Source organism: Primulina eburnea, chromosome 13 (genome assembly GCF_022965805.1).
Source record: "Primulina eburnea isolate SZY01 chromosome 13, ASM2296580v1, whole genome shotgun sequence".
Taxonomy (NCBI): Eukaryota; Viridiplantae; Streptophyta; class Magnoliopsida; order Lamiales; family Gesneriaceae; genus Primulina; species Primulina eburnea.
The window spans coordinates 32,368,456-32,395,134 of NC_133113.1; the positions used below are offsets into that span (position 1 = coordinate 32,368,456).

General features: G+C 34.1%; 2 protein-coding genes, 1 long non-coding RNA gene and 1 pseudogene across 4 annotated transcripts; 3 read left to right on the forward strand and 1 right to left on the reverse strand.

Moving 5' to 3' along the window:
• The first annotated feature begins 10,334 nt into the window (after positions 1 to 10,334).
• LOC140810791 (hydroquinone glucosyltransferase-like) lies at positions 10,335 to 11,862 on the forward strand. Its single transcript, XM_073168683.1, has one exon. It carries the CDS (start codon positions 10,384 to 10,386, stop codon positions 11,770 to 11,772), a length of 1,389 nt encoding a protein of 462 aa, XP_073024784.1. The 5' UTR covers positions 10,335 to 10,383; the 3' UTR covers positions 11,773 to 11,862.
• A 2,723-nt stretch (positions 11,863 to 14,585) lies between these two features.
• Positions 14,586 to 16,417, forward strand: LOC140810679 (NADPH HC-toxin reductase 1-like). Of its 2 annotated transcripts, none has more exons than XM_073168550.1 (5): positions 14,586 to 14,777; positions 15,013 to 15,179; positions 15,277 to 15,489; positions 15,660 to 16,050; positions 16,148 to 16,243. In XM_073168550.1, the coding sequence occupies exons 1-4, from the start codon at positions 14,660 to 14,662 to the stop codon at positions 16,032 to 16,034; spliced, it is 873 nt and encodes a 290-aa protein (XP_073024651.1). In that variant the 5' UTR covers positions 14,586 to 14,659; the 3' UTR covers positions 16,035 to 16,050; positions 16,148 to 16,243. The 2 variants fall into 2 exon arrangements, with proteins under 2 accessions (XP_073024651.1, XP_073024650.1); XM_073168549.1 differs by having other exon boundaries at positions 14,587 to 14,777; positions 15,660 to 16,030; positions 16,148 to 16,417.
• Positions 16,418 to 16,953: 536 nt separating this feature from the next.
• LOC140809982 (uncharacterized) lies at positions 16,954 to 18,604 on the forward strand. The gene is made up of 3 exons (XR_012113217.1): positions 16,954 to 17,043; positions 17,161 to 18,265; positions 18,452 to 18,604. It is a non-coding gene; the product is annotated as an uncharacterized lncRNA (long non-coding RNA).
• Positions 18,605 to 19,045: 441 nt separating this feature from the next.
• LOC140810078 (probable WRKY transcription factor 53) lies at positions 19,046 to 21,002 on the reverse strand (annotated as a pseudogene).
• Between the last annotated feature and the right edge of the window lie 5,677 nt (positions 21,003 to 26,679).

The window sequence follows — 26,679 nt, forward strand, 5'->3', positions numbered from 1 at the left end:
GTCCATGAGCAGCACATATTATATCAATTTAATGCATAAAATGTTTTGATTTGATGGAATAACACACTGGAAAAATATATCTTTCATACTAAAAGATATATAAATGTAAATTAAATATATATAGATAATATTTATAACCTTAATTATTTGTATGATTAAATTAATGTTGGACAAAACAAAAGAGTAGGTCTCTTGTGAGACCGTCTCACGAATCTTTATCTGTGAGACGGGTCAATTCTATCGATATTCACAATAAAAAGTAATATTTTTTCATGGATAACCCAAATAAGAAATCCGTCTCACAAAATACGACTTGTGAGACTGTCTCACACAAATTTTTGACAAAACAAAAATATGTCAATCATCGTTCACATTACCTACCACATTGATATCTGAGCTAGATAATAAATATAGGCCTGCAAATGATGATGCTAACATCTTGTGTACAATATTTATACTATCAAGTAATGTAAACGTTACATAATATAATATATTATAGTGGATAATATTTGAACAGAATGGATGCTTTTAAAACTTTGGATCAAGTTAAATACTTGATTATAACAAACCTTCCCCCAAACTAAAAGCAAACAAACAACTCTTCTGGTTTCACCTGGAGGTGGTTGGTATGATATATCTTACCAAAATTTTAGATACAGTATATCGAACAGAAAATATCGATATAAAAAATGATACCGTTAATGTACCGACTTTTCGATATACCTAAAAATCGGTATGCTGAAGTTTTGGTACGGTATCGTTAAAATATGTCATACTGAAAGTATATATAAAAAATTTCATTCTCTTGTAATTTCAAGGACAGTGAGCACCAATATTAAACAAATCCCTCAAGACAATCAAAGAGACCCATATATATAAAACAAATCCATCAACACAATAAACACCAATCGCAACATGTGTGGAGATCCAAGACATCAATGAATACCAATAAACTTCAACAACAACGTGTGCGACTTTTTCATCCGCTATCTTTGGAACAATGTTTAAGGTCCAGTGATTTCTGAAGCATGTCAGTTTTTTAACAAGTCGAGACCAACATCCAATCCTCTAGCTAGTTGTAAGGTTAGGCGACAAAGATAAGACTTCCAACAGTTTAAATTCTTTACTATTGGTCGAGTTGCTTCACGAAACTTTGATTTGGACTATTCCAACATGATGAGTCCAAACAGAAGTTAAATTATTTATTTTGATACGATATATATCGTCTTATAACAAAAAAATACCTTATATTTTTTAAAATTAACTTTATTATTTAAAAATATTATATATTATTTCGATATTTCGGTATATATCGAAAATTTCAAATTACATATCGATATCGTACCGAAAATTTCAGAATATCAAAAATTTCAATAAATTCGATATTTATCAATACGATAACCTCAATATATTAAAATTTCATATATTTTTTTCATCCCTAATTTCACGTGTCCACAAATGTTGACCTCCTTTTATGTAATGATGTCCTACTATTTGAGGAGAACAAGGAGTTGTGCCCCACATGTTCAATTTTATCGTGAAAGCCAAATATGATTGTCGAGTTTATCTCCTCCATTTATTAAATAATGTTGAAATAATATATTTTAATATGGAAAAGTAATAGTTGAATATTTGAATGTTGAAAATAAGAGTTGTAAAGTTAGAAATTTGTGTATGATGATGTAGGTAATGATGTATTTTATTTTTGGATTATGTGTAATGAAACTCTATAAATAGATCTCTCATTTGTGAAGAAAAACACAATTGAGTAGAGAGAAAAATATTATAAAGTGTGTAGTTTGGTAAATTTTGAGAGTTTGAGATTTTTACTTTTTACCATAAATTTTTACTTTTTCACAATACGTTATCAGCACGAAGCTCTAAAAGTCCTACATACTATTCCAAGCTCCAAACAGAAGAAAAAGGTAACAAAAGTAATAATATTTATTTTACTGTTATTTATTTATTGTGTATTTATTTAATATACAATATAATGTTATTATTAGAAATAATAAAAATAAATTTTTCATAAAACTTGTTATAAATCCTGGGAGGATGTTAAGACGACATCCCACACTCCCGGTAAGGGATACGACAAGTATAAAAGCCTATACGGTTTTTAAACAAAAAGTAATAATATTTATTTTACTGTTATTTATTTATTGTGTATTTATTTAATATACAATATAATGTTATTATTAGAAATAATAAAAATAAATTTTTCATAAACTTGTTATAAATCCTGGGAGGATGTTAAGACGACATCTCACACTCCCGGTAAGGGATACGACAAGTATAAAAGCCTATAAGGTTTTTAAACAAAATAAATTATGACACTCATTATAATATTATGATATGATATACATAATTATTTAAACATGTCTAATATTATATACATCATATTATTACCATAAAATTATACAAATACATACATTTATTTTTTGTACACCAACGGTCATAAACGGTAACAAACGGCTAGTTTTTGCCCTATAAATATCATCTCACAAACACATTCAATCACTCCAACTTTCTCTTCTTCTCTAAAAATTATTCATCATCAAATTTTTAGAAGAAAAAAGAAGATGGCTTTCTCAATGATATTTTTAATTATTTTAGTTATCATACTCACAAGTCTTGTATTTATCGGAGAATATCCTCCTCGTGCGTTTTCTTTATTTTTACAAATACTTGTACTTGTTGTTTATCCGTTACTTTGTATTGCAATATTTATTAACTAATAAAATGCATCGTAATTTGTTTTAGTACTACCATGTCAAATTTAACAAAGCTCGAATTTATTGCGTTCGACATCACGGGAAAGAATTATATGCCATGGACTCTAGATGTAGAAATGCATCTTGAGTCATTGGGTCTAAGCGAGACCATTAAAGAAAATGGCATATGCACGTCACAAGAAAAGACAAGAGCCATGATATTTTTGCGTCGACATCTCGACGATGGATTGAAATGTGAATATCTGACTGAAAAAAATCTCATGGCTTTGTGGAAGGGTTTAAAAGAAAGATTTGAACATATAAGGGAAGTTATACTTCCGACCGCCCGGGATGAATGGAACACACTGAGATTCCAAGATTTTAAAAAAGTCAGTGATTACAATTCGGCGATGTATAGAATAATCTCGCAATTAAAATTTTGTGGACATGAGGTCACAGAATCTGAGATGCTTGAAAAAACATTTTCCACATTTCATGCATCAAATATTACTCTACAGCAACAATATAGAGTACGTGGATTTGCGAGATATTCTGAGCTCATCGTCTGTCTTCTTGTGGCGGAAAAGAACAACGAGCTATTAATGAGAAATCATCAGTCCCGACCCACTGGATCAACAGCATTTCCAGAAGTAAATGCTGTAAGTAAAAATGAATTTATACTTGGAAACCAAAATCAATTTCAAAGACAAGGTTTTGGTCGAGGTCGAGGTCGAGGTCGAGGTCGTGGACGTGGACGTAGACGTGGACGTGGAATTGGTCGTGGTCGTGGACGCGGCCGTGGTTTTGAAAACAATAGAGATAGTTATAACTCATCTCAAAAGAGCGTCCCAAACCATTCACAGAAAAGACATCATGAGAATACAAGTGTTAATGAGAATCACTCAAAAAGATATGAAAGATCTTGTTACAGATGTGGTACTCCAGGACATTGGTCCAAAGTTTGTCGAGCCCCTGAGCACCTTTGTAAACTTTATAAAGAATCATTAAAGGGGAAAGAAAAGGAGACCAACTTCACTGAACGCAGTGACCGTTTGAGTGATTCAACTCATCTTGATGCTGGTGATTTTATGAATGATTTCTCTGGAAATGATCAACATGTTGGTGGGATAGAAATGAACAATTTTGATGCTGCAGATTTTCTCAATGATTTTTCTGAAAATGAACAATATAGTGGTAGAATATAAATGTACAATAATTTGTTTTTCATGTATTCATATAATAATGTTTTATTGTACAATTATGATATGTGTTATATTTATATATGTATTGTCAGTAATTTTATTTCATTGCATATTTTTTTGAAGTTCAAATATGGAAAATGCTATGAGCAAAGCTGAAGTTTGCATACCCGATAGTGGTACAACGCACACTATTCTCCGAGATAAAAGATATTTCTTGGAACTAAAACCAACAAAAACAACGGTGAACACAATATCAGGTCCTGTAGACTTGATTAAAGGATGTGGTAAAGCACAATTTTTGTTACCTAATGGTACAAAATTTTTTATCAATGATGCTTTATATTCACCACAATCGAAAAGAAATTTGTTGAGTTTTAATGATATATATTCCCATGGGTATGATACTCAAACAATGAATGAAGGGAATGAGAAATATATGTGTCTTATCACATATAAATCAGGAAAGAAATATGTGATTGAAAAACTATCAATGCTCCCTACTGGATTGCATTATACACATATAAGTCCCATTGAATCAAACATGGTAGTTGATAATTCCTCGATATTAACCAATTGGCATGATCGATTGGGACATCCTGGTTCAACAATGATGCGAAGAATTATAGAAAATACACATGGTCATCCACTGAAAGACCAGAAGATCTTTCAGAATAATAAGTTTCAATGTAAAGCATGTTCTCTTGGAAAACTTATTATAAGACCATCACCAGTCAAAATCCAAACTGAATCACCAATGTTTCTTGAACGTATTCAGGGTGATATTTGTGGACCAATCCATCCACCATGTGGACCATTCAGATACTTTATGGTATTGATTGATGTCTCCAGCAGATGGTCACATGTATGTTTATTGTCAACTCGAAATGTTGCATTTGCAAGATTACTTGCTCAAATAATAAAATTGAGGAATCAATTTCCCGATTATACAATCAAGAAAATTAGACTTGATAATGCTGGTGAATTTACTTCCCAAACTTTCAATGATTATTGTATGTCTATGGGAATCATTGTTGAGCATCCTGTTGCTCATGTACATACACAGAATGGATTGGCTGAATCATTGATTAAACGTCTGCAAATGATTGCTAGACCAATGATTATGAAAACAAAGCTCCCTATTTCTATATGGGGACATGCAATTTTACACGCTGCTTCATTAATTCGCATCAGACCAAGTGCATATCATAAATACTCCCCATTGCAGCTTGCATTTGGTAAAGAACCAGACATTTCTCATCTGAGAATTTTTGGATGTATGGTGTATGTGCCTATTGCACCACCACAACGAAAGAAAATGGGACCTCAAAGAAAGGTTGGAATTTATATCGGTTATGATAGTCCATCAATCATTCGATATCTTGAACCTCAGACAGGAGATGTGTTCACAGCACGTTTTGCTGATTGTCATTTTAATGAGGAAATCTTCCCAATGTTAGGGGGAGAACAAAAACATACCGAAAAAGAAATTACATGGTATGTATCATCATTGTTACATCTGGATCCAAGAACAAAACAATGTGAAAAAGATGTACAACAAATTGTACACTTGCAAAGAATAGCAAATCAAATACCAGATGCATTTGCAGACACAAAAGGGGTAACTAAATCATATATACATGCTGCAAATGCCCCTGCTCGAATTGAAATTCCAAAGAAACAAATGGAAGATACTCATGATGTCATTAAACGCCTGAAGCGTGGAAGGCCAGTCGGTTCCAAGGATAAAAATCCTCGAAAAAGAAAATTCATAGAGAAACATGATGATCACAAAATAGAGAATGTTGTTCCTGAAGAAACACATGATGATGAAAATGTTCTGTCAGAACCACAAACTGACGAGAATCATGAAATCTCTGACAATTACATTAATACTGGAAAAATATGGAACCGAAAAGATATAGATGAAATTGATGATATATTTTCTTATAATGTGGCAATCGACATCATAAATGATAATGAAGATCATGAACCAAAATCTTTTGGTGAATGTAAAAATCGGCAGGACTGGATAAAATGGAAAGAAGCCATCCAGGTTGAATTGGATTCGCTAAATAAACGTAATGTTTTTGGACCTATAGTCCTTATACCTGAAGGTGTAAAACCTGTTGGATACAAATGGGTTTTTATTCGAAAGCGAAATGAGAAAAATGAAATAGTAAGATATAAAGCTCGACTTGTTGCACAGGGTTTTTCTCAAAGGCCTGGAATTGATTATGAAGAAACGTATTCTCCTGTGATGGATGCAATTACGTTTCGGTATTTGATTAGCTTGGCGGTATCTGAAAATTTAGAAATGCGTTTTATGGATGTTGTTACAGCTTACTTATATGGATCACTTGATAGTAATATATATATGAAAATCCCTGAAGGATTTAAGATGCCTGAAGCACAAAGTTCAAAACCCAGGGAATGTTATTCTGTGAAATTACAAAGATCATTATATGGGTTAAAGCAATCATGTCGAATGTGGTATAATCGACTAAGTGATCACTCGATGAAAAAGGGATATGTAAATAATTCAATATGCCCTTGTGTTTTCATTAAGAAAACAACATCCGGATGCGTAATTATTGCTGTATATGTTGATGATTTAAACATCATTGGAACGAATAAGGAAATTCAAGAAGTTGTGTCATACTTGAAGGAAGAATTTGAAATGAAGGATCTTGGAAAAACCAAGTATTGTCTGGGTTTACAAATTGAACAAAAAAAATGTGGAATGTTTGTTCACCAGACAAATTATACAGAAAAGATCCTTAAACGTTTTAATATGGATAAAGCAAATCTTTTAAGTACTCCAATGGTTGTTAGATCATTAAACATAGAAAAGGATCCATTCCGTCCATGTGAAGATGATGAAGATATTCTTGGTCCAGAAGTACCATATCTAAGTGCCATCGGTGCCCTTATGTACCTTACAAATTGTACAAGGCCTGATATATCTTTTGCCGTGAATCTGTTGGCAAGATTTAGCTCATATCCAACAAAGAGACACTGAAACGGAATTAAACATATATTCCGTTATCTACGAGGAACGACAGACTTGGGACTTTTGTATTCAAAAGATGCTAATCCAAGTATAATTGGTTATGCCGATGCTGGATACTTATCTGATCCACACAAGGCACGTTCCCAAACTGGATATGTATTTACTCGTGGAGGCACTGCAATATCTTGGCGTTCACAGAAACAAACGCTCGTAACAACTTCATCAAATCATGCCGAGATTATTGCACTACATGAAGCAAGTCGTGAATGTGTGTGGTTAAAATCAATGACCCAACATATCCAAATTTCATGTGGATTATCATTTGATGGGAAGCCTGTGATACTATATGAAGATAATGCTGCATGTGTTGCTCAAATGAAAGAAGGATACATAAAAAGCGACAGAACTAAACATATTCCTCCTAAGTTCTTCGCATTCACCAAGGAGCTTGAGAAGAATAAATGTATTGATGTTCGTCACATTCAATCAAGTGAAAACTCATCAGATCTCTTCACAAAGGCACTACCTACGTCAATATTCAGAAAGCACATATATAATATTGGGATGCGCAATCTACGAAATTTGTGAAGAGTTGTTCGTGTCAACATGAGGGGGAGTTCACGTGACTGCACTCTTTTTCCCTTACTATGATTTTTATCCCAATGGGTTTTTCCTAGTAAGGTTTTTAACGAGGCAGTACAAAACACGTAATGAAGACATCATCGTATCATGATCATCATCACAAGGGGGAGTGTTGAAATAATATATTTTAATATGGAAAAGTAATAGTTAAATATTTGAATGTTGAAAATAAGAGTTGTAAAGTTAGAAATTTGTGTGTGATGATGTAGGTAATGATGTATTTTATTTTTGGATTATGTGTAATGAAACTCTATAAATAGATCTCTCATTTGTGAAGAAAAACACAATTGAGTAGAGAGAAAAATATTATAAAGTGTGTAGTTTGGTAAATTTTGAGAGTTTGAGATTTTTACTTTTTACCATAAATTTTTACTTTTTCACAACAAATAAATAAATTTTACCCATTTACTTACTTTAATTAAATTAAATATTATTTTTAGCTTATGGCGTTGGTGATATATATAGATGGAGGAGATTTTGTATATATCCACCCGTTAATTATGTGTTCGCGCCTAACTTGTTACATTAGACATAGGACTTGTTTATATATATATATATATATATATATATATATATATATATATATATATATATATATATATAAAACTTGTGTGAGACGATCTCACGAGTCGTATTTTATGAGATAGATATCTTATTTGAGTCATCCATGAAAAAATATTACTTTTTATACTAAAAATATTACTTTTTATTGTGAATATCAATAGAGTTGACCTATCTCACAGATAAAAACTCGTGAGATCGTCTCACAAGAGATCTATAAGTTTGTTGACAAAATAATTGCAAATAAACAAAACTTGCAATTGATGTCGTAATTCATATTGATGGAGCTCACATGATGATTATTTATCGAAATGCATAGTTAATAAAATTATATAATAATAGCTATTTTCGATTATTGGAATAAAAATTTATGATAAAAAAAAAAAGTTTAGTTTGTGGACTCCACGTTACTTGTCGACTTGTAGCATAGCTTTGTAGGGGAAATAGCCTTTCGCCCTTTTTCTTAAAGATTATTATATATGTATATATAAATTTTTAAATGATTTTTAGAATGCGAACCTATTAGGGTAGTTGGGGCTTGGTAATTATGCCAAAACAAATACTTCTAGACTCTTTGGGTTGCGTTTCAAATTTGAATTGGCCTTTGTGTCCTTTCCAAATCCAATTTCTCATTGTTTTAAGGGTAAATCAACTATAAATTTAACTTAGAAAAAAACAAACGAAATTGAAAACTTTAATTAAACTACACTATCATTATCTATAAGTTTATCACATAAATAATTTTTGGGTAAAAAAAATAAATAACAAGGGAATTCCAATGTATTATTTGGATTATTAGCTAGTTTTGTTAAAAGACAGATGATTTCTTGTCTATCAATCACATGCTGAGATCGACCAACCGGGCTGCTCATCGGATAGCTCGTGAAGCTTCTTATGTTTCTTTTTTTGTTGTTTTGTGTTCTGGTGACATACCATTTTGGTTACTTATATTCTGAAGTAATGAATTTGTTTTTTTAAAAAAATGATATCTCGAAAATTCAGGATCTCATTGAATAAGAAGATATATGGGTGGGAAACAACAAGAGGTTCCTTTCATTTTTCTAAATTTAGGTCGAAGATAAGAAAATAATGATAAACTCTCCTTTTATTTTGTATAGTTTTATTTTAATTATAATATTTATCTATTTGATTTTTTTTTAATCTAAATCCTCAAATCATCATCTACGGACTAACCCTTTTTAAATGTGTTAGTCGATTTGTATATAGAATTCGATCTAATATTATTTTATTTAAAATTATAATCTTCCAACTGAATATGTTAATATTTTAAAAACATTAGAAAAATATTAAAACAATAGGATTCGGTAGGAAATCCGTTAGGTTGGATATTAGTTTTCTAATCCATTTCCTATCGGATCGTCGGGATTTTTCAAGATGGGAACGAGGTGTTGGTTCGGAATTTTCAATTTTTTGTCAGTCCTATTGTTTTTGTGTGTAATAATTACAGCTGAGCGAACACCAATGGTGGTTGAAATGAGTAATTATTTATTATTACGTAAAAAGGGAGTGAACAATTTAAAATACTCCCAATGATTTGTCTTCTAGAAAAAAAATCGTACCCATCGAATGGAATGCACGTTTTGCAATCGAAAGACCAAAGCACCCATGCCGCCACCACATATGTCCAATTGTTGTTTCTAGAAAGAATTGAGTTAAGTAGGTAAATCAATTATCACTTTCGCTACTTTCCAAACACAAAAAAACGGAATAAAATATATTTGATGATTTTAAAATATCAAAATTGAAGCACTCACGAATATTCACGATAGATAGATAGATAGATACATGGAGAAAATTGATAGTAAAAATTAAAATAATGCAATTTTTATTGTCGAATATAAAATAGTCACGAGTTCAATTTATAATTTTTTTAAAATAAAATGTACACAAATAAATAAACGAAAACAATGGGCGACTTGACCGTCCCTGGACTGCTTGCTACATACACTTATTTTGTCGATTGGATTGGCCCAAATTATAAGTCATGTTTGTAGATTTGACTTTGACAGTTGTTTTGTGCGGAGATTCGCACCAAATGGAATCGAAAATGCAGCGACCATTTCAAAATTCGATGCATAATTAATTCCTAAAATCGACATTTGGAGGACACCAAAAAAACCATTTGTTTTGTTAAGTGGGCATGGCCCCACGGACTCCACTGAAATATTATATATGTGAAGCCATACTCTACGTCTTTTTCACAAATCATCCTTCCAAGAACACACTCGCTATCATGGAGAACTCAGCCATGCGCATCGCAATTGTCCCAACTCCAGGCATGGGCCACTTGATTCCATTGGTAGAATTCGCAAAAATACTACTCCACCGCCACAACTTCTCCACAACCTTCTTCCTGCCTAACAACGGGCCCCTCTCCGATGCTCAGAGATCCTTCCTTTTCACCCTCCCTCCCGCCTTACACTTCATCATCCTCCCGCCAATTACCTTCGATGATTATCCTGGAATTATCAAGTCCGAGACCCGTATGGCACTGACGATCACTCGCTCCCTGCCGTTGATTCGCGATGCGGTTGGGTCTTTGAATGGGAGCAACAAATTTGCCGCGTTTGTTGCTGACATGTTTGCGGTTGATGCATTTGATGTGGCTCGTGAATTCAAGATTCCGCCCTACCTTTTCTTCCCATCTTCAGCCATGACTTTGTCTGTTTTCTTTAACCTGCCCAAGTTAGATAAAACGGTGTCGTGTGAATATCGGGATCTGCCGGAGAAGTTGCAGATTCCAGGCTGCGTCCCGATACATGGAAGCGATCTTTTTGATCCGGCTCAAGACAGGAAAAATGACGCCTATAAATGGATCTTGCATCTTGCAGATAAGTTCAGAACGGCGCCTGTAGGGGTTATAGTGAACAGCTTTAAACAAATGGAGCCTGGTGCATTGGAAGAATTAGAGAAAAAAGAAAAGGGCAAGCCAGATATTCACGCAATCGGCCCATTGATTCAAATGGGTTCAAGTTCTGGAGTTCAGAATTCATCTGTATGTTCAAATTGGTTGGATGAACAGCCAAACAGTTCTGTGCTGTTTGTTTCTTTCGGGAGCGGTGGGACTTTGTCTCATGCTCAAATAACCGAACTTGCATTGGGTTTAGAGATGAGCAATCAAAGATTCTTGTGGGTTATCAGATGCCCAAGTGACAAATCTCCCTCTGGTCTCGATGATCCTTTATCATATCTGCCGGAGAAGTTTATCGACAGGACCAAGAACCGTGGCCTAGTCGTGCCTATGTGGGCGCCGCAGGCACAGATCTTAGCCCACGGTTCCACCTGCGCGTTTTTATCTCACTGTGGATGGAACTCAACACTTGAGACTGTGGTGAGTGGGGTACCGTTGATCGCGTGGCCTCTGCACGCTGAGCAGAAAATGAACGCCGTATTGCTGCATGAGGGTGTCAAAGTGGCGTTGAGGCCCAAAGCTGGTGAAAATGGGTTGGTGGGAAGGGTTGAAGTTTGTGATGTGGTAAAGGGTTTGATGGAAGGGGAAGAAGGGGAAGGGATTCGGAGTCGAATGCGGGCGCTTAAAGAGGAAGCGGCCAGAGCTCTAAATTCTTCGGCGGGCTTGGATGATTTGGCTAAGAAATGGAAGGGTGACGTAGCTGCTAGATAGTTGTTTCAAGGGAGATAGACTACCTTGGGTGCTTGATGTTTGGCAAATGGTTGAACTCGTGGCTCGTGATTCAGTTTCGGTTGTTAAGAATTTTAGACTATTGTCGAACAAGTTTGTGTCTATTGTAAATAAAGTGTTTAGCCACCTCCAATGCTTCTCCTAGTCCCAACCATTTTCTATTGTCATCCTCCAAAACAGAGGATGTGACTGGCATCTCCAACCATCTTCTATACCGAGAGGATTCCTCCATTTGCACTCTCTATTTTGGATAGTGCTATAGTGATCTTTTAAATATAGAAGTTCAATGCGCATTTAGAGTACAAACTAGATAATGATATAAATTACAAAAATTTCATCATCCAAAATTACAAAATGTTCCTTAGTATTTTTTTTCCGTCCATTTCATATTTTTGTTATTTTAAAATTTATAATAAATTTTAGTGTTAATTTTTTTAAATTTCTTTTAATGTATTTGAATTATTTTATTATTTTTATTATATAATTCTAATTTTACTATTTATACTAAACATAAAATTAAAATAATGAACAAGGTCATATCGAAAAAAATACATACCACAATTTATTACAAAAACTTATTATCGATTTAATTTAACTTGATAAACATGTAATTTTTTGGACATAAAAAATAGACAAAAATAAAAATAAATGCATTATTTCATATTTATCGAATCAATTAAGTTCAGTTGATACATTAAATAATTATTTAATTAATATATTTGTGTGTGTTTGAAATGAAAAACAAAAAAATGGACTATTAATTCGGTAACATTTTGAGGATATGAGTTGGAGAACGTTTTTGAAAATAAAGATCAACGATTTCTATTTTAGAGTATAGAGGTTAAAAAATAGATAATATAGGTTGAAGATTGCCTTAACGACGATATTGAGCATGCATATATAAAATGAGAGATGAAAACGATAATAAGAAAAAAAAAATTAGAGAGAGAAAACTGTATTGTCTATTAATGAGTTGATTTGAGATGCAAAACGATAATTTATGTGAGAACTTTTTTAGTGGAGTTTTTAAATGGATCGATGAAATTCCTGGATTTTTTTAACTTAGAAGGAGATTCTATTTCTATATTGATAGATAAATAATGTAGTTTCTTCTAGTGATATTGTCTTCCATGGCTAAAAGAGACCTCCGATATATATTAATGCAAGAATCGCATACAGTTTAATCCACAAGCTCCATAAAAACATAAGTACCCTTTCTTAAAAAATTCTCAGTGAATGCTACACATCACCAGATTATGATGTTTAAGATTTCGAGAAAGCGGGGACAAGTTACATACTTTAATTTTATGTGGTGTCTTAAGCTCATAATTTTCCATATATATATATATATAGTATTTAAATATATATAGGGTCGAACGTTTATCGCTTGTTCAAAAATTATAGCTGATGGTAATGGTACAACTCATATCTTTTAAACGACACAGGAGTTCAAGCTCTACGGTTTGATCATTCAACTAAAATTGAACAATTATTGCACCCAACAATTTCTCTTCCAATAATTGCACTTTTTGTAATTAATGGGAATCAAACCGGTGATCTTGGCTCTGATACCAATTTTAAGATCGATCGCTTATCGCTTTACCAAAAGTTATAATTGAAGATAATGATGCAACTCAAATTTTTTAAACTAGACACACAGCAGTTCAAATACCACGATCCGATCGATCTACCAAACATAGATAATTATTGCACCCGACAATATATAAACCTCTGAGATATATTATCATAAATCAATTACCAATTTTAAAATCGATCGCTTATCGTTTTACCAAAAGTTATAACTGAAGATAATAATGCAACTCAAATTTTTTAAACTACACAGCAGTTCAAATACCACGATCCGATCGATCTACCAAACATAGATAATTATTGCACCCGACAATATATAAACCTCCCTTTAGATATATTATAAAATATCTAAACGGAGCACCTTTGATAAAAATAAAATGTTTTTTTTTGTTTACCACGTAAAAACGTGTTTCTTCCTATATTATAATTTTTTTAAAATTAATTTTAACTGATTTTAGTTCTAGTTAGATATAAAAATTAATCGAGTGACAACTGAGTTATTATTATCTATAGTAGGTATCGTTTAATGCTCTATTAATTTGGAAAAATGGGCCAGAGCCTATTGGATGCTTAGTATACGTTTGACCAATTAAATTGTGTTCGGTTTGGGCCGAATTGCGTTGGCGACAATTTGATATAGCTAATTCAATAAATTTTTTGCATAATACAAAAACGTTTCTCAAAGTAAGAAAAGTTTAAAAAATAAATCCATGAAACATTGCAAGTTTAGAAAAAGACAGGGAAAATTGATTAAATAACATCGGTCAATTATTTTTTTAAGAAAATAATCTCTTCAAGTGTATTCGAAATATACCAGAGAAGGTCAATTTCTAAAAAAAAAAATAGTTGACTGAGGTTAAAAAATAAAATACCCCAAGTAGACGAGGATAATCTTAAAAAAAGTATCCCAAAAACCGACCGGTTTATAAAGATATTGCAGAAGTCGGGTGGATCCTTTTCCTCCCGTTACTGGATCGGTCGGTTAGACAGGCCATGATGACCAGAATCCCCGGTCCGAACTCCGATAAACGGATTTGTTTAATTTTCGATAGTGGTTCAAATCCAATCTGGCTTTGGAGCGATAACTCAGGCAGCATTAGTTGTAGGGCACAAATTTTGTTTTATCATTTGCGTGGCACTGGATTAATACTGACATATGAGTCTATTTATTTTCTGAATATTTTATTATTTTAAAGAGGAACTCTATCTTATCACTGTCTGACTTTGGATATACAAATGCGTGGCACAATTGCAAGCTCCGAAAATCAACCAAGAAATAATGGACAAGGGTGGTTGTGTGGTTTGTGTGACCGGAGGCTCGGGTTATATCGCTTCTTCGTTGGTAAAGAAACTACTTGATGAAGGGTATACTGTACATGCAACACTAAGGAAACTAGGTGTGCGCGCGCGCGCGTAAATTGCTACTATACTGTTCCTTTTTACAGCTTTTTATTGTTGATTTTGGGTAGAGATCAGATTCATGTGAGGCTGTTGGAATTCTTGATTTCCGGGGAGACACGAGCACACACTCGATCTATATGTATATCCTTGTAACTATTGTCTATACATATCTTTTTTTTACCATTTTTTGTTTTTGTTGGTTCTAATGTTACGAATGGATTTGATTAACAGATGATAATCCAAAGATAGACATCTTGAAGAGCTTTCACGGGGCAGACACAAGATTGAAGCTGTTTGAAGCCGATATTTATAAACCTGAGGAATTTGAGGAAGCAATCCAAGGTTGTGAGTTTGTTTTCCATGCTGCAACGCCATTGCTCCACTCCCCGGGATTCAAGGTTTTCTCTTTTTAATAAAGTAAATGCAGTTTTCTATTTTTGTTCTAACATTCCATTTTGTTCAAGAGATTTAAGATTGATTTCGACAATAAAACAGCATGACAATATGGTGGATGCCACTGTTGATTCAGCCAGGAGCATTGCAAGTATTTGCATCAGATCAGGAACAGTGAGGAGGCTTGTCTACACTGCCTCTGTGGTTGCTGCTTCGCCATTGAAGGAAGATGGGAGTGGATACAAAGAAGTCATGGACGAAACTTGTTGGACGCCTCTCGATTTCTCTAACACTTGCAGCAATATTGTTCTTCAGGTAGATGACCGGCTTCTCAGATTATGTTCTTTTTGAGTACTCGAGTGGTTAATTGTATGTGTTCTTCAAAATTTTACATAAAAACTTGAAGTTTTTTAGGGTGAACGATTCGACGTTAGAGTGAACGTGTTCTAGCCAGGAAATAGGAATAAAACCGTGAACTTTTGTAGGAATACGCACTGTCAAAGACATTGGCTGAGAAGGAAATTTTGAGATCTGGCAATGGCAAGATAGAGGTGGTAACACTGGCCTGTGGCCTTGTGGGTGGCGAAACTCTAATGACAAGCACGCCCGGAAGCATACAGACAATTTTAGCGCCGCTGACAAATGATGAATCTGCGTACAACTCCCTGAAATTCTTGGAAGAGCTGCTTGCAAGAGTCCCAATTGTTCACGTTGAGGACGTGTCTAATGCCCACATTTTCTGCATGAAAGAGGGCTCTATCAGTGGTCGATTTTTATGTTCCAACGGATATGTTTCCATAGCTGAAATCGCCAGCTACTACCGGAGCAAGTATCCAGAATTTAGCATCAAGAAAGAGTAAGTTTTTACGTTTGTAAGTACTAGGCTTTAATTATAGTTCTTGTTTCAAGCAGGTTAAGGGCATTTCTGCGACCCTAATCATCGACTAAAATTTGTAATTTGTTCTGTTTTCAGGCGATTTGAATGCCTGAAAAGAGAAACCAAGTGCGTTTCTACGCTGCTTACGAGAAGAGGTTTCGAGTATAAATTTGATTGGAAAATGGTTTTGGATGATAGCGTCAGCTGCGCAAAGAGAAAAGCAGATGTTGGGCTATAAATTTATTCATCTGGGATCTAGCTAGTTTGTTCAAAATTACCCACTTTGAAATCTGTTGCTATTTGTTTACTTGGTAATCTTGTATTTTCTTGAGCAACTGGTGATAAATTAACTGGCGATCTTATAATGCACGTTCTTCGACGCTTTCCGTTATGCTTTGATGTACTACTGTCTTTGTCCTTTTCCACTGCCCACTCATGCATCTTCACACACCCTACGCATCATATCCATTAAATTTTTCGGGTCCTTAATGGCGAATAGTAGAGTTATCTCATTAACCTGATGAAATAAAAAAGGGAAATTCGTGGCTGGCCTCAATATCTAACTGCATGTCCAAAGTAGGACTCTGATATATGGGTAGCATCGAATTTCCTCTTGAAAATCAATTATTATCATAGCAATACTGAATTTGTTGATGACTGATGTGAATTAAAATAATTTTTATTGTGTGATACCCCATGGATGGTCCACTACTCTTGGCTCATCTCAAGTCCAAATGGAAGACAAACTCATCAAGGACTCATGTATTCTCCTATAAATATCAGGTTTGAGTGTTCAGTTATAGTTATTCACTATATTGTTTTCAGCAGCACCTTTAGCTGCTCTCCATATATCCTCAGTCACTGACTTGAGCGTCGGGGGCTACGCCAGACACCCTCCTGTCCGGTTTTCTTCGTGATTTCAGACTCAGAACAATTTTAAAACCCCGCGTCTGTACTAGTGACACTTACCGGAATCGGACCCTAAATTTCTCGTGAATATCAATTTTGTATATTATTTAATGTATGAATAGTATGTTTAAAAGCAACCTATGGGTTGGTACTTCCGGGTCAACACAGAGAAATGTTTGATGCTGCTTGCCTGAAAACAGATGAAGAACATGAGAGAAGGGGCTGGAGACGTATTCCGGTGTATTCCATCCAACGTTCAAGTTGAATACTGGAAAAATGACAAGTGTATATTAAGTGAATATCGAAGAAGATTCTCATAATCATAAATCAAACCTCGTATTTATATTGTAGAAGGAATACCATTTATGGTCAATTTTGAGTGTAAACGCCCACCTCTGAAACATGTATCCCCCAAATCCGAGTAAAAACCCTGATTTATGGGATACTCCATCTGCCGACGGAGTAGTTACTTTGTATTAAGTTGGGAGGTCGCCCGGAGAGGGTTGACTTTGGAGGCCGGGTTCAAGGCTGGAAGGCAAGTCCTTTTCCTTATGGTATTCTCGGATGGGGCGCTTGCCTCGTCGCTATCAAGCGAACAGATACCTCCCAATAACACCACATCCCCATAATGATCTTCCATGCTAAAAGTGAGTAAGAGGTTCAATGATACCGACTCTTAGATCGATTTGATTCCATTATTGGCAGGATATTCCGTTGATCTGTTCTATTCAATCCGGCCTGTTCACGAGGCTTCAAACATAGCGACCTATTAGTCCTTGGGCGATCTATGGTGGGGTCCGACCTAGTTGGACGATCTCTAGTAATGGATGCTCTCAACATAGCTATCTATTAGCCCTTGGGCGATCTATGATGGGTTCCGACCTAGTCGAACGATCTCTAGTAATTGATGCACCCAACATTGCAACCTGTTAGTCCTTGAACGATCTGGTTGGGTCCGACCTAGGGGCGATGGACCCAGTGGCTTGGCTCGCTCGGGGCCACAAGAGTTTGGTATCAATAAAATCAAGTTGTTTATCCACCATGCACCAATCGTCTTATAAAACTAGTAAGGTTATTTAGATTTATTTTTCCTATATTATATGGATTTGACATTTATATTACTAATCAAGTGTAAAAGTTTTAACATGCCGATGAAAACAAGTTTTAAATACATAAAATGTAGGTAACGTGAATGCAAATTACTTATATTTAATAATGACGATAATAACAATTTCAACAACGATATAATAACTTTTTATTGACAATAAGATGGCCCCAAACATTACTCCCCATATATTTGAGTATGTGTCTTGTGAGATGGTCTCACGAATCTTTATCTGTGAGACGAGTCAATCCTATCGATATTCACAATAAAAAATAATAATCTTAGCATAAATAGTAATAATTTTTCATGGATGACCCAAATAAGAGATCCGTCTCACAAATACGATTCGTGAGACCGTCTCACACAAGTTTTTATCCTATTTTAAGGTTAGCGAAATGATATACAATGATGTGTAACATTGTTATACTGTCATTTTTCTTTAGGAAAACATAAATTTTATAGAACTTATCAACAAGACATGTCTGGTTTTACAACACCACTAAAAAAGATATGGCATGCCCCGTGGAATAGGACAATTGGCTGAAAAACGTTAAAATCTGCTTATCTACGTTACGGGGCGAAGTGGGCCTGTCCCGCAACTTGGTTGCATTTTGGGGTAGACCTATCTATTTTTCAAGATTGGGCGAGCCTTAATCTGTTTTGATAACTCTATAGGTCAGCGATCCAATTTAAACATTGTTTTGTTCTATTTCATCTACAATATCAAAAAAATGCTTCACGTCAATTACAAAAATAGACTGATTTTTTTTTAAATGATATTTTAAAGTGGTTTTTGATGCTGCATTTTGGATTCGTGGCTGACAAGTTTTAATTAAACTTGTTCCCTTTGCTTGCTAACATGTTCAAGAAAATGTCAACAATATTGCATCCCTGAAGGGCAAGAATTAACATGGATTGTTCATCTGACAAAGCGCGCATCATTCAGTTGCATAAACAAAACAAGATCCGTAGCAAAAGAATAAATTAAGGATGTTTTTATTTACTGTCAAAACTCCTCAACAAGAAAGGGTGGACACATGTTCTTACCCCATCTAATTATCAAAATTCCAATTTCTTACAACTAAAAAGATGACATAATCAATCACATTGAGACAGGGAAAAAGAAAAGAAAAGAAAAGAAAAGGAAAGAAAAACTCGGTGAACTCCCTGTGGTTTCAAGAGTCAGAGAAGACTCCACAACACAAACTGAAGGAATATAATCACATTAGGAAGCAGAAAAAATTATTTCTTTGTCACCAAATACTGCGTGAGGGCGAAGCTGTAAACTGTGTAACTTTATTAGAAGCAATCAAAGGCATCACGGAAAAGGAGTGTCAAAATCAACAAAGTCGATCAAGAAATCCAAGTCGCCGGGTGGGAAATCTGCCAAGGGAGTTGGGTTTGGGATTATCTCAGTTAAATCTGATTCTGAACTCGGTAAATGGTGGTCAATCCCAAAATCATTCATCTGCCTTGGAGAGAGTGAGAAATAGGACTCTGGTGTTGCTGGAGACAGAAACGGAGTCGAATAGCTCGATTCAACGAAGCTCCTAGGTTCCGAGCTGAATCGCATTCCCATGTTTTCACATGCAACTGGGGTAGTAGGAAACGAAAAATCAAGAAAATTCTCCTCCTCATTGTACTTTTGTTGAGTTTCAACTTTAAGGTCCGGTTTTGTGCTCTCTTCTTCTTCTTTCCTTCTGAATCGACATTACCATATGCTTCATCATCTCCTGCCTACATGTGTGTTTACCCCTGTAAATTACATCAAAGGTTTCCGGATATTCATCGGTTCGTTGAACTTGTTTTGTTGCCAGACATCCTTGTGTATGGCGATGAGTGCATCTAAAATATGCCCTGCAAATTTTAACACCTTTGTTACATGTCATGTCACCACCAAATACTCATGGTATGGTCTGGTCTTCACTGAAAATAAGGTTCTGAAGTTCTTAGTAGTCATCGAAATGAGTTCTTGGGTATGGCCCAGTAGACATCAAGATGATAAAATCACTCCAAAATTTCTCTCAATCAACGTAGTGTTATAAATGAATTTCTACATTTAGCTATTATCCAAGAAACAAAAGGATTTAAATACAATAACACTAAGCCAACTCTACATGATGTCTCACCTTGGATGAGTAGTCCCCTGAATATCTTTCTGTCCATATTTCCTCCAATTATAGCCGTCATTTCCAACTCCTGTCTCGGAGCACACCCGCACTTGTTCACTCAATTTTGGCAGTGTCTTTCTGTAAATGCCCAAGAAAAAAATATGAGTCAAAATAAAGATATTAAGATTGATCCAAATGTAAATCACCAATAAAGGGTTAATACCTTTTCTTCGAAACGCGGATTTGATCATTAGAATCCGTGTCCGATGCTTCACTCCGGTGGTTACCCTCAGACGAAACAGGTGACTCCAATACACTGAAAGCAGAAATTTTCGAAGGGCGTTCTCCATATCCAAGTAAAGCCATGTACTCAAGCAGAGTCAAAGCATTATCGTAAGAAGAAAGTATCCTCTGCAGTAGAAAAGCACAGGCCTCTCCTGAAGTAGCAGGGGGATTAAGCTCCTTTTGCAGCTGATTTGCATATTCCCTCCCTTGAGTTAGCTCACAGATCACACTCTCTTGATCCCAAATTCCCACTTTCTCCATTCCAAATAATAAAGAATAATAATACTAGTGTTTGGGCTCAACTGGTTCTGATCAAGAGAAGTTGAAATTGGGAGTTTGATTCTAGATTACATCAATAATAAAATGAAAAGCCTTTTTTCTTTACCAAGAAAATGTGGGAAAATTGGGAGTGAAGATGGTGAGAGATTTTCTGAGGTATAAGTGGAAGCTTCTCTTAGAACGAAGGAGAGGGGAAGGAGGGATTTATAAAAGAACAAAAGGTGTGGAAAATAAACGAAAAGATGGTTTGGATGGTATGCGAATGGTGGTGGGAGAACAGAGATAAGCTGACCACTTCAAAACGCCACCACATTATAGATTTTTTTATTCCAAAAACTTTTATTCTAATATATTAATTTCATGATATGAATCTTTATCTATTTATAAAAAAATATTATTTTGTATATTCAAAATATTACTTTCATGATAGATATAAATCCGTATTCACAAATACTTTAAAAATGTAATCACAAAACGTAATCCGTTCTTTTGTCATATTCTTAATAAAGTGTTTGAGTTGGTGGAGTATGTGAATGATTAGCTAATGATAAAGAGTTCGATTTTCCTTGTCAACACATTCGCATTTGAACTTGTCACGTATGACTTGTCGAATATGATTTACCTTATTAACTTGATTTGCAAACTATTGTCGGATTTAAGGTTTACATCGTGTGTCACGTCACTAAAAAAATAGATAATGTGGTGGCGTCGATTAACAGCCATCGACAAATAGTGAGAAATTATTAAGTTTCAAACGAAAAAAGAGTGATGTTTCTGCACTTGATTATGGGGCATTTTCTTGGCAACTCGTAGGTATACATAAATTCTTCGCCTAAATATTTCAAAGAGAAAATGCCTTTAAATTAGTGGAAACAAGGATCTATATTATTCGAAAATCATTTAATCTAAAAAATAAATTTATCCCTTATAATGTCTGAATCGCTTAATCAATTACGTTTTGAGTTTTGTGGTATTATTATACAATATAGTTTTGTTTGTTTGTCATTTATAATAATAAAAAAATATATAATTTTTATAAAAGTCAACATAACGAACCATTCAAAGATTCTTTTCTTTTAACCCTTGGCTTCCGCGTCATAACTCCTCATTATTTTCGCACGATTTTTAAATAAATAAAACGACACGTTGCTGACGAACTCTTATCATCGTCATGGAGGAAGTGACGATATTACGTCCAATCATATTTTAGTATTATTTCTATCCAAAAGATTAGATAAAATCTATTCCGAATATCTAATCTGCTAGTGATAAAAAAAAAATTATTTTTACTTGGATATCATTTAGATTGCTCGAAAATTCGAAATACCGATCCAGTTTACAATAATTTCCATCATATGTCTTTTTTTAAAAAAAAATATCAATTAAAAACCACAAAACGATATCGTTAATCAATTTATGATATCGATTTTTTATTTGGATCATTTATAAAAAAAATATTAATTTTTATTGTAAATATAAACATGATTTACATGTCTTCACGAATAACAATCCGTCTCATCGGAAATTTAATCAACAAGATTCACTTTGTTTTCGGTTTTTCAAAATAGACTGCGACACAAAATTTGAATTTCCAACTCATCCATGACCGTATATATCCTTGTATCTCTCTTGGACGTCTTCATATTGATTTTGATGTATCCAATGTCAGCCGACGTCGTATTATATATGTCCGAAATATATAAAGTTTGTTTAATTTTTAACACATATTAAAAAGAGTAGGTCTCATGTGAGACCGTCTCACGGACCTTAATCTGTGAGACGGGTCAATCCTACCCATATTCACTATAAAAAGTAGTACTCTTAGCATAAAAAGCAATACTATTTCATGGATTACCCAAATAAAGATCCGTCTCACAAAATTTGACCCGTGAGACCGTCTCATACAAGTTTTTGCCTATTAAAAATATTAACTGAAAAATATTATAAACAAACTTCATATTTTATATGTTTTTGAGATAATCGAAAAAATGAAAAATAAAAAAGAAGCCAGTGTAATCGAAAAAGAACATAGGCAGTAATTAATTAGGACACTCTATAACATCCACCACCTCATCAAAAATCGTGGGTTCCACAAAACCGTCGCTAAGTGTGCAATTTTTTTAAAAAAATAAACTGACACAAAGACGTTCATACAGATGAATGCCTCACACTCTCTCTCATGTGAGTGAGTGTTATAACGCCCACTCACATGTAAAACTCAATCAACATAATTTATTTAGAACAGGTCTCTTGTCAAACGATCTCACGAATCTTATCTGTGAGACGAGTCAATCCTACGATATTCACAATAAAAAGTAATACTCTTCGCAGTAAAAATTAATATTTTTCACGGATAACTCAAATAAGAGATCTGTATCACAAATAAATACGACCCGTGAGACTGTCTCACACAAGTTTTTACCTTTATTTATCTCTTAATTAAATTATTTGATTACTAATTAGTCCCTTCAACAAAAGAAGACATAAAATTTTAAATTACAAAAAAAAATTGTGGCTACCGAGGACTCTAAGGCATAGTTTGGTACATGGGATAAGAGAGGGATTGATAAATAATCCTCTTTATCCCATGTTTGGTACATTTTAAAAAGCTCATGATAATATCATGGGCCCTTGATAATAATTTTTTAGAAGGATAAAATATCCCTAATAGAAGGTGTGAGTATTTTAATTTAATGATAAAAATACACTACAAATGTACCTTAATTAGTACCCATTTATATTTATTTTTATATATTATATATTATGGTAATTATATAAATAATTTTTATAAATCTCAATAAAATTATTAGTATCACTCGATTAACCTTAAAAATTGATATTTGACTTGACTCACAAAATCAAGGTCTCAATTATCATATTATATAATATATAAAATTAAGTAAAATTAAATAAATCATGAAAGTACTATCGGCACATGAACAGATAAAAAATATTAACTCAAGCAACAACTTTGAAATTATAAAATTTATTATGATAAGGTTAATTTTGTCATTACAATCTAATATATAAATTTAATCACTCTTATTAAAATCATACCAAACATTAAATATAATATCCTACATCTTATTTATCCTTAACTTATCCTTATATTATATATCACACATTTATCCTATCATGTGTACCAAACTATGCCTAAAAGGACAATTACCCTGTCTGTCTATGTACAACAATATCCCATTTATTTATTTATTTATTAATTTCCCAACATCTTAGATCCGATAATAATCAATATTAAAAACAATTCGTGGAGATATTTATTTATGTGTTTTCTCCTTGAAGACTTTTCCATACGCGTTTAATTTTTTTACGAATAAATCACGCAGACCATCATTAGCAAAAAATTCCACATTGATTTGAAAATTAATGACAATTAATTGATTATTTAGTTTTAGCCAGTTTCATAACTCACATGTCTCTTTGTAATTTCTTTGTAAATATTGAGTTTTATTTCTAAACTATTCACTGAATTGCACAGAGCTTTGCGAGCGAGTTGAAAAAAAAAAATAATTAATACAAGTCGGCGCGAGATTATTTTTTAATTAACTTTGTATGGCAATTAAAAATGTAGATTATTGATACATTCAATAATTTCAAACCTCTCATTTTCAATCACATTGTGTATATTTTAATCAAAATTTCATTATATAAATACTCTCTTAATCTTATATCAACTTGGAAGCATGAAAACACCCTTCATGTTTCAATTTAAATTCATGTAAATCCTTTGACTGAAAATAAAATAAGATTTTAAGAAAATATGAAATTTTTTATTCATATGAATTGAAACTTTAAAAATAGTAATAAGAGGAAATGCAGTTTTGTATGTCATACATAGAGGATGTTACTTTCGACGTGTTTTATACAAGATGTTTGTGTGAATATCTGAATTCAAAATAAAAAACATCGATAAACTTCATATTTTTTGTTTGTATTTAAAGGTTAGGACGGATATCCTATATAAAAATATTTTCATGCCGACAAAAAACAAGCGGTGTTAATGCACAGAAGCTGATAAATAATAATGGGATCCAAAATTTTAAAAATATGTTTGGAAGATTATGTATGATATGATAGAAAATTGTGATAAATGGATTCTATACACTACGATGGAAGAAATTATATATATATATATATATATATATATATATATATATATATATATATATATATATATATATATATATATGATGGGCTCAAAAAATGCGCATCCATAAAAATACCTTGAATCGATAATCACGAACCAATTCTTCAATATATCGAATCAAACCACTCCAAAAATATAACTGTGTATCAAAGAAAACGTGTGAGATGACTCCGCTAATTGTACATGAAATCGTACCTTGATTAGGGTTTAGGAGCCCTTTATTTATAGGTGTAGAGTCTTAGTTGATATAGAATTTTGTAATACATGGTAACTAGATTTCTGCATATCCATATAATATTTTGTGACACCTCTAAAATATAATTAATGATATGATAGGATTTTTACCATATCATCACTAGTACCCCCCGCAAAAAAGTGACGACGAGTGAAATGATGGAGGAACGTTAAATGAATGAATTATATTTTAGAGTATGTAAGATAATATTCTAGTTGCATGTAATAGTGTCCTTTGAGCGTTTGTTGTGGAGTGTACTTTTTGAGGTGAGCCAAACAAACGGTCAACGTAGTCATCTGTTACTGAATTGGTAGTCAAATATATGCTCTTTCCTATTGAGTCGCTAGAGAGTCAAAAGAGCCAAGAGTGGCTATACTCTTAATAAAAACCGAGTCAAGATGTTGAGACCAGCATAAACAAGAAGTTCGAGATATATCGACTACTGAAAGTCAAGCTCAGATGAAGAGCCATAAAGAATATCCTGCTAATAACCGAGCTAAGTATAAATAAGATCCTATTGAAAATCGAGCTCAAATGAAGAGCTATAGATAATATCTTCCTGAAAATCGAGCACAAATAAAGAGCTATAGATCAAAGACTGCTGAAAACCAAGCTCAAATAAAGAGCTATAATCCTCCTAAAAACCGAGCTCAAATAAAGAGCTATAAATAATATCCAGCTGAATACCGAGCTCAAATAAAGAGCTATAGATAATAGTCTGCTCAAAATCGAGCTTAAATAAAGAGTTATAGATAAGATCATGCTGAAAACCGAGCTCAAATAAAGAGCTATAAATAATAGTCTGCTGAAAACCAAGCTCAAATAAAGAGCTATAGATAATAGTCTGCTGAAAATTGAGCTCAAATAAAGAGTTATAGATAAGATCATGCTGAAAACCGAGCTCAAATAAAGAGCTATAGATAATAGTCTGCTGAAAACCAAGCTCAAATAAAGAGTTATAGATAATATCTGAGTGCCGAGCAAAGTCGAGCTTATGTAATTGCATTGAGGTGCCGAGCAAGGTCGGGCTTACTGAGGTGCCGAGCAAGGTCGAGCTTACTGAGGTGTCGAGCAAGGTCGGGCTTACTGAGGTGCCGAGCAAAGTCGGGCTTATGTAATTGCCAAGCAGAGTTGGACTTACTGAGGTGCCGAGCAAGGTCGGGCTTACTGAGGTGCCGAGCTGGGTCGGGCTTACTGAGGTGCCAAGCAGAGTTGGACTTACTGAGGTGCCGAGCAAGGTCGGACTTATGTAATTGCATTGAGGTGCTGAGCAAGGTCGGGCTTACTGAGGTGCCGAGCAAGGTCGAGCTTACTGAGGTGCCGAGCAAAGTCGGGCTTATGTAATTGCCAAGCAGATTTGGGCTTACTGAGGTGCCGAGCAAGGTCGGGCTTACTGAGGTGCCGAGCTGGGTCGGGCTTACTGAGGTGCCGAGCAAGGTCGGGCTTACTGAGGTGCCGAGCAAGGTCGGGCTTACTGAAGTGCCGAGCAAGGTCGGGCTTTACTGATGTGCCGAGCAAGGTCGGGCTTACTGAGGTGCC

Excerpts from the sequence above, each read along its gene's own strand:
- LOC140810791 (XM_073168683.1), top strand. The coding sequence starts at position 10,384 with ATGGAGAACTCAGCCATGCGCATCGCAATTGTCCCAACTCCAGGCATG.
- LOC140810679 (XM_073168549.1), top strand. The coding sequence starts at position 14,660 with ATGGACAAGGGTGGTTGTGTGGTTTGTGTGACCGGAGGCTCGGGTTAT. Across the intron at positions 15,180-15,276 it reads TCCACTCCCCGGGATTCAAG|CATGACAATATGGTGGATGC; the intron begins GTTTTCTCTTTT and ends ACAATAAAACAG. Across the intron at positions 15,490-15,659 it reads GCAGCAATATTGTTCTTCAG|GAATACGCACTGTCAAAGAC; the intron begins GTAGATGACCGG and ends GAACTTTTGTAG.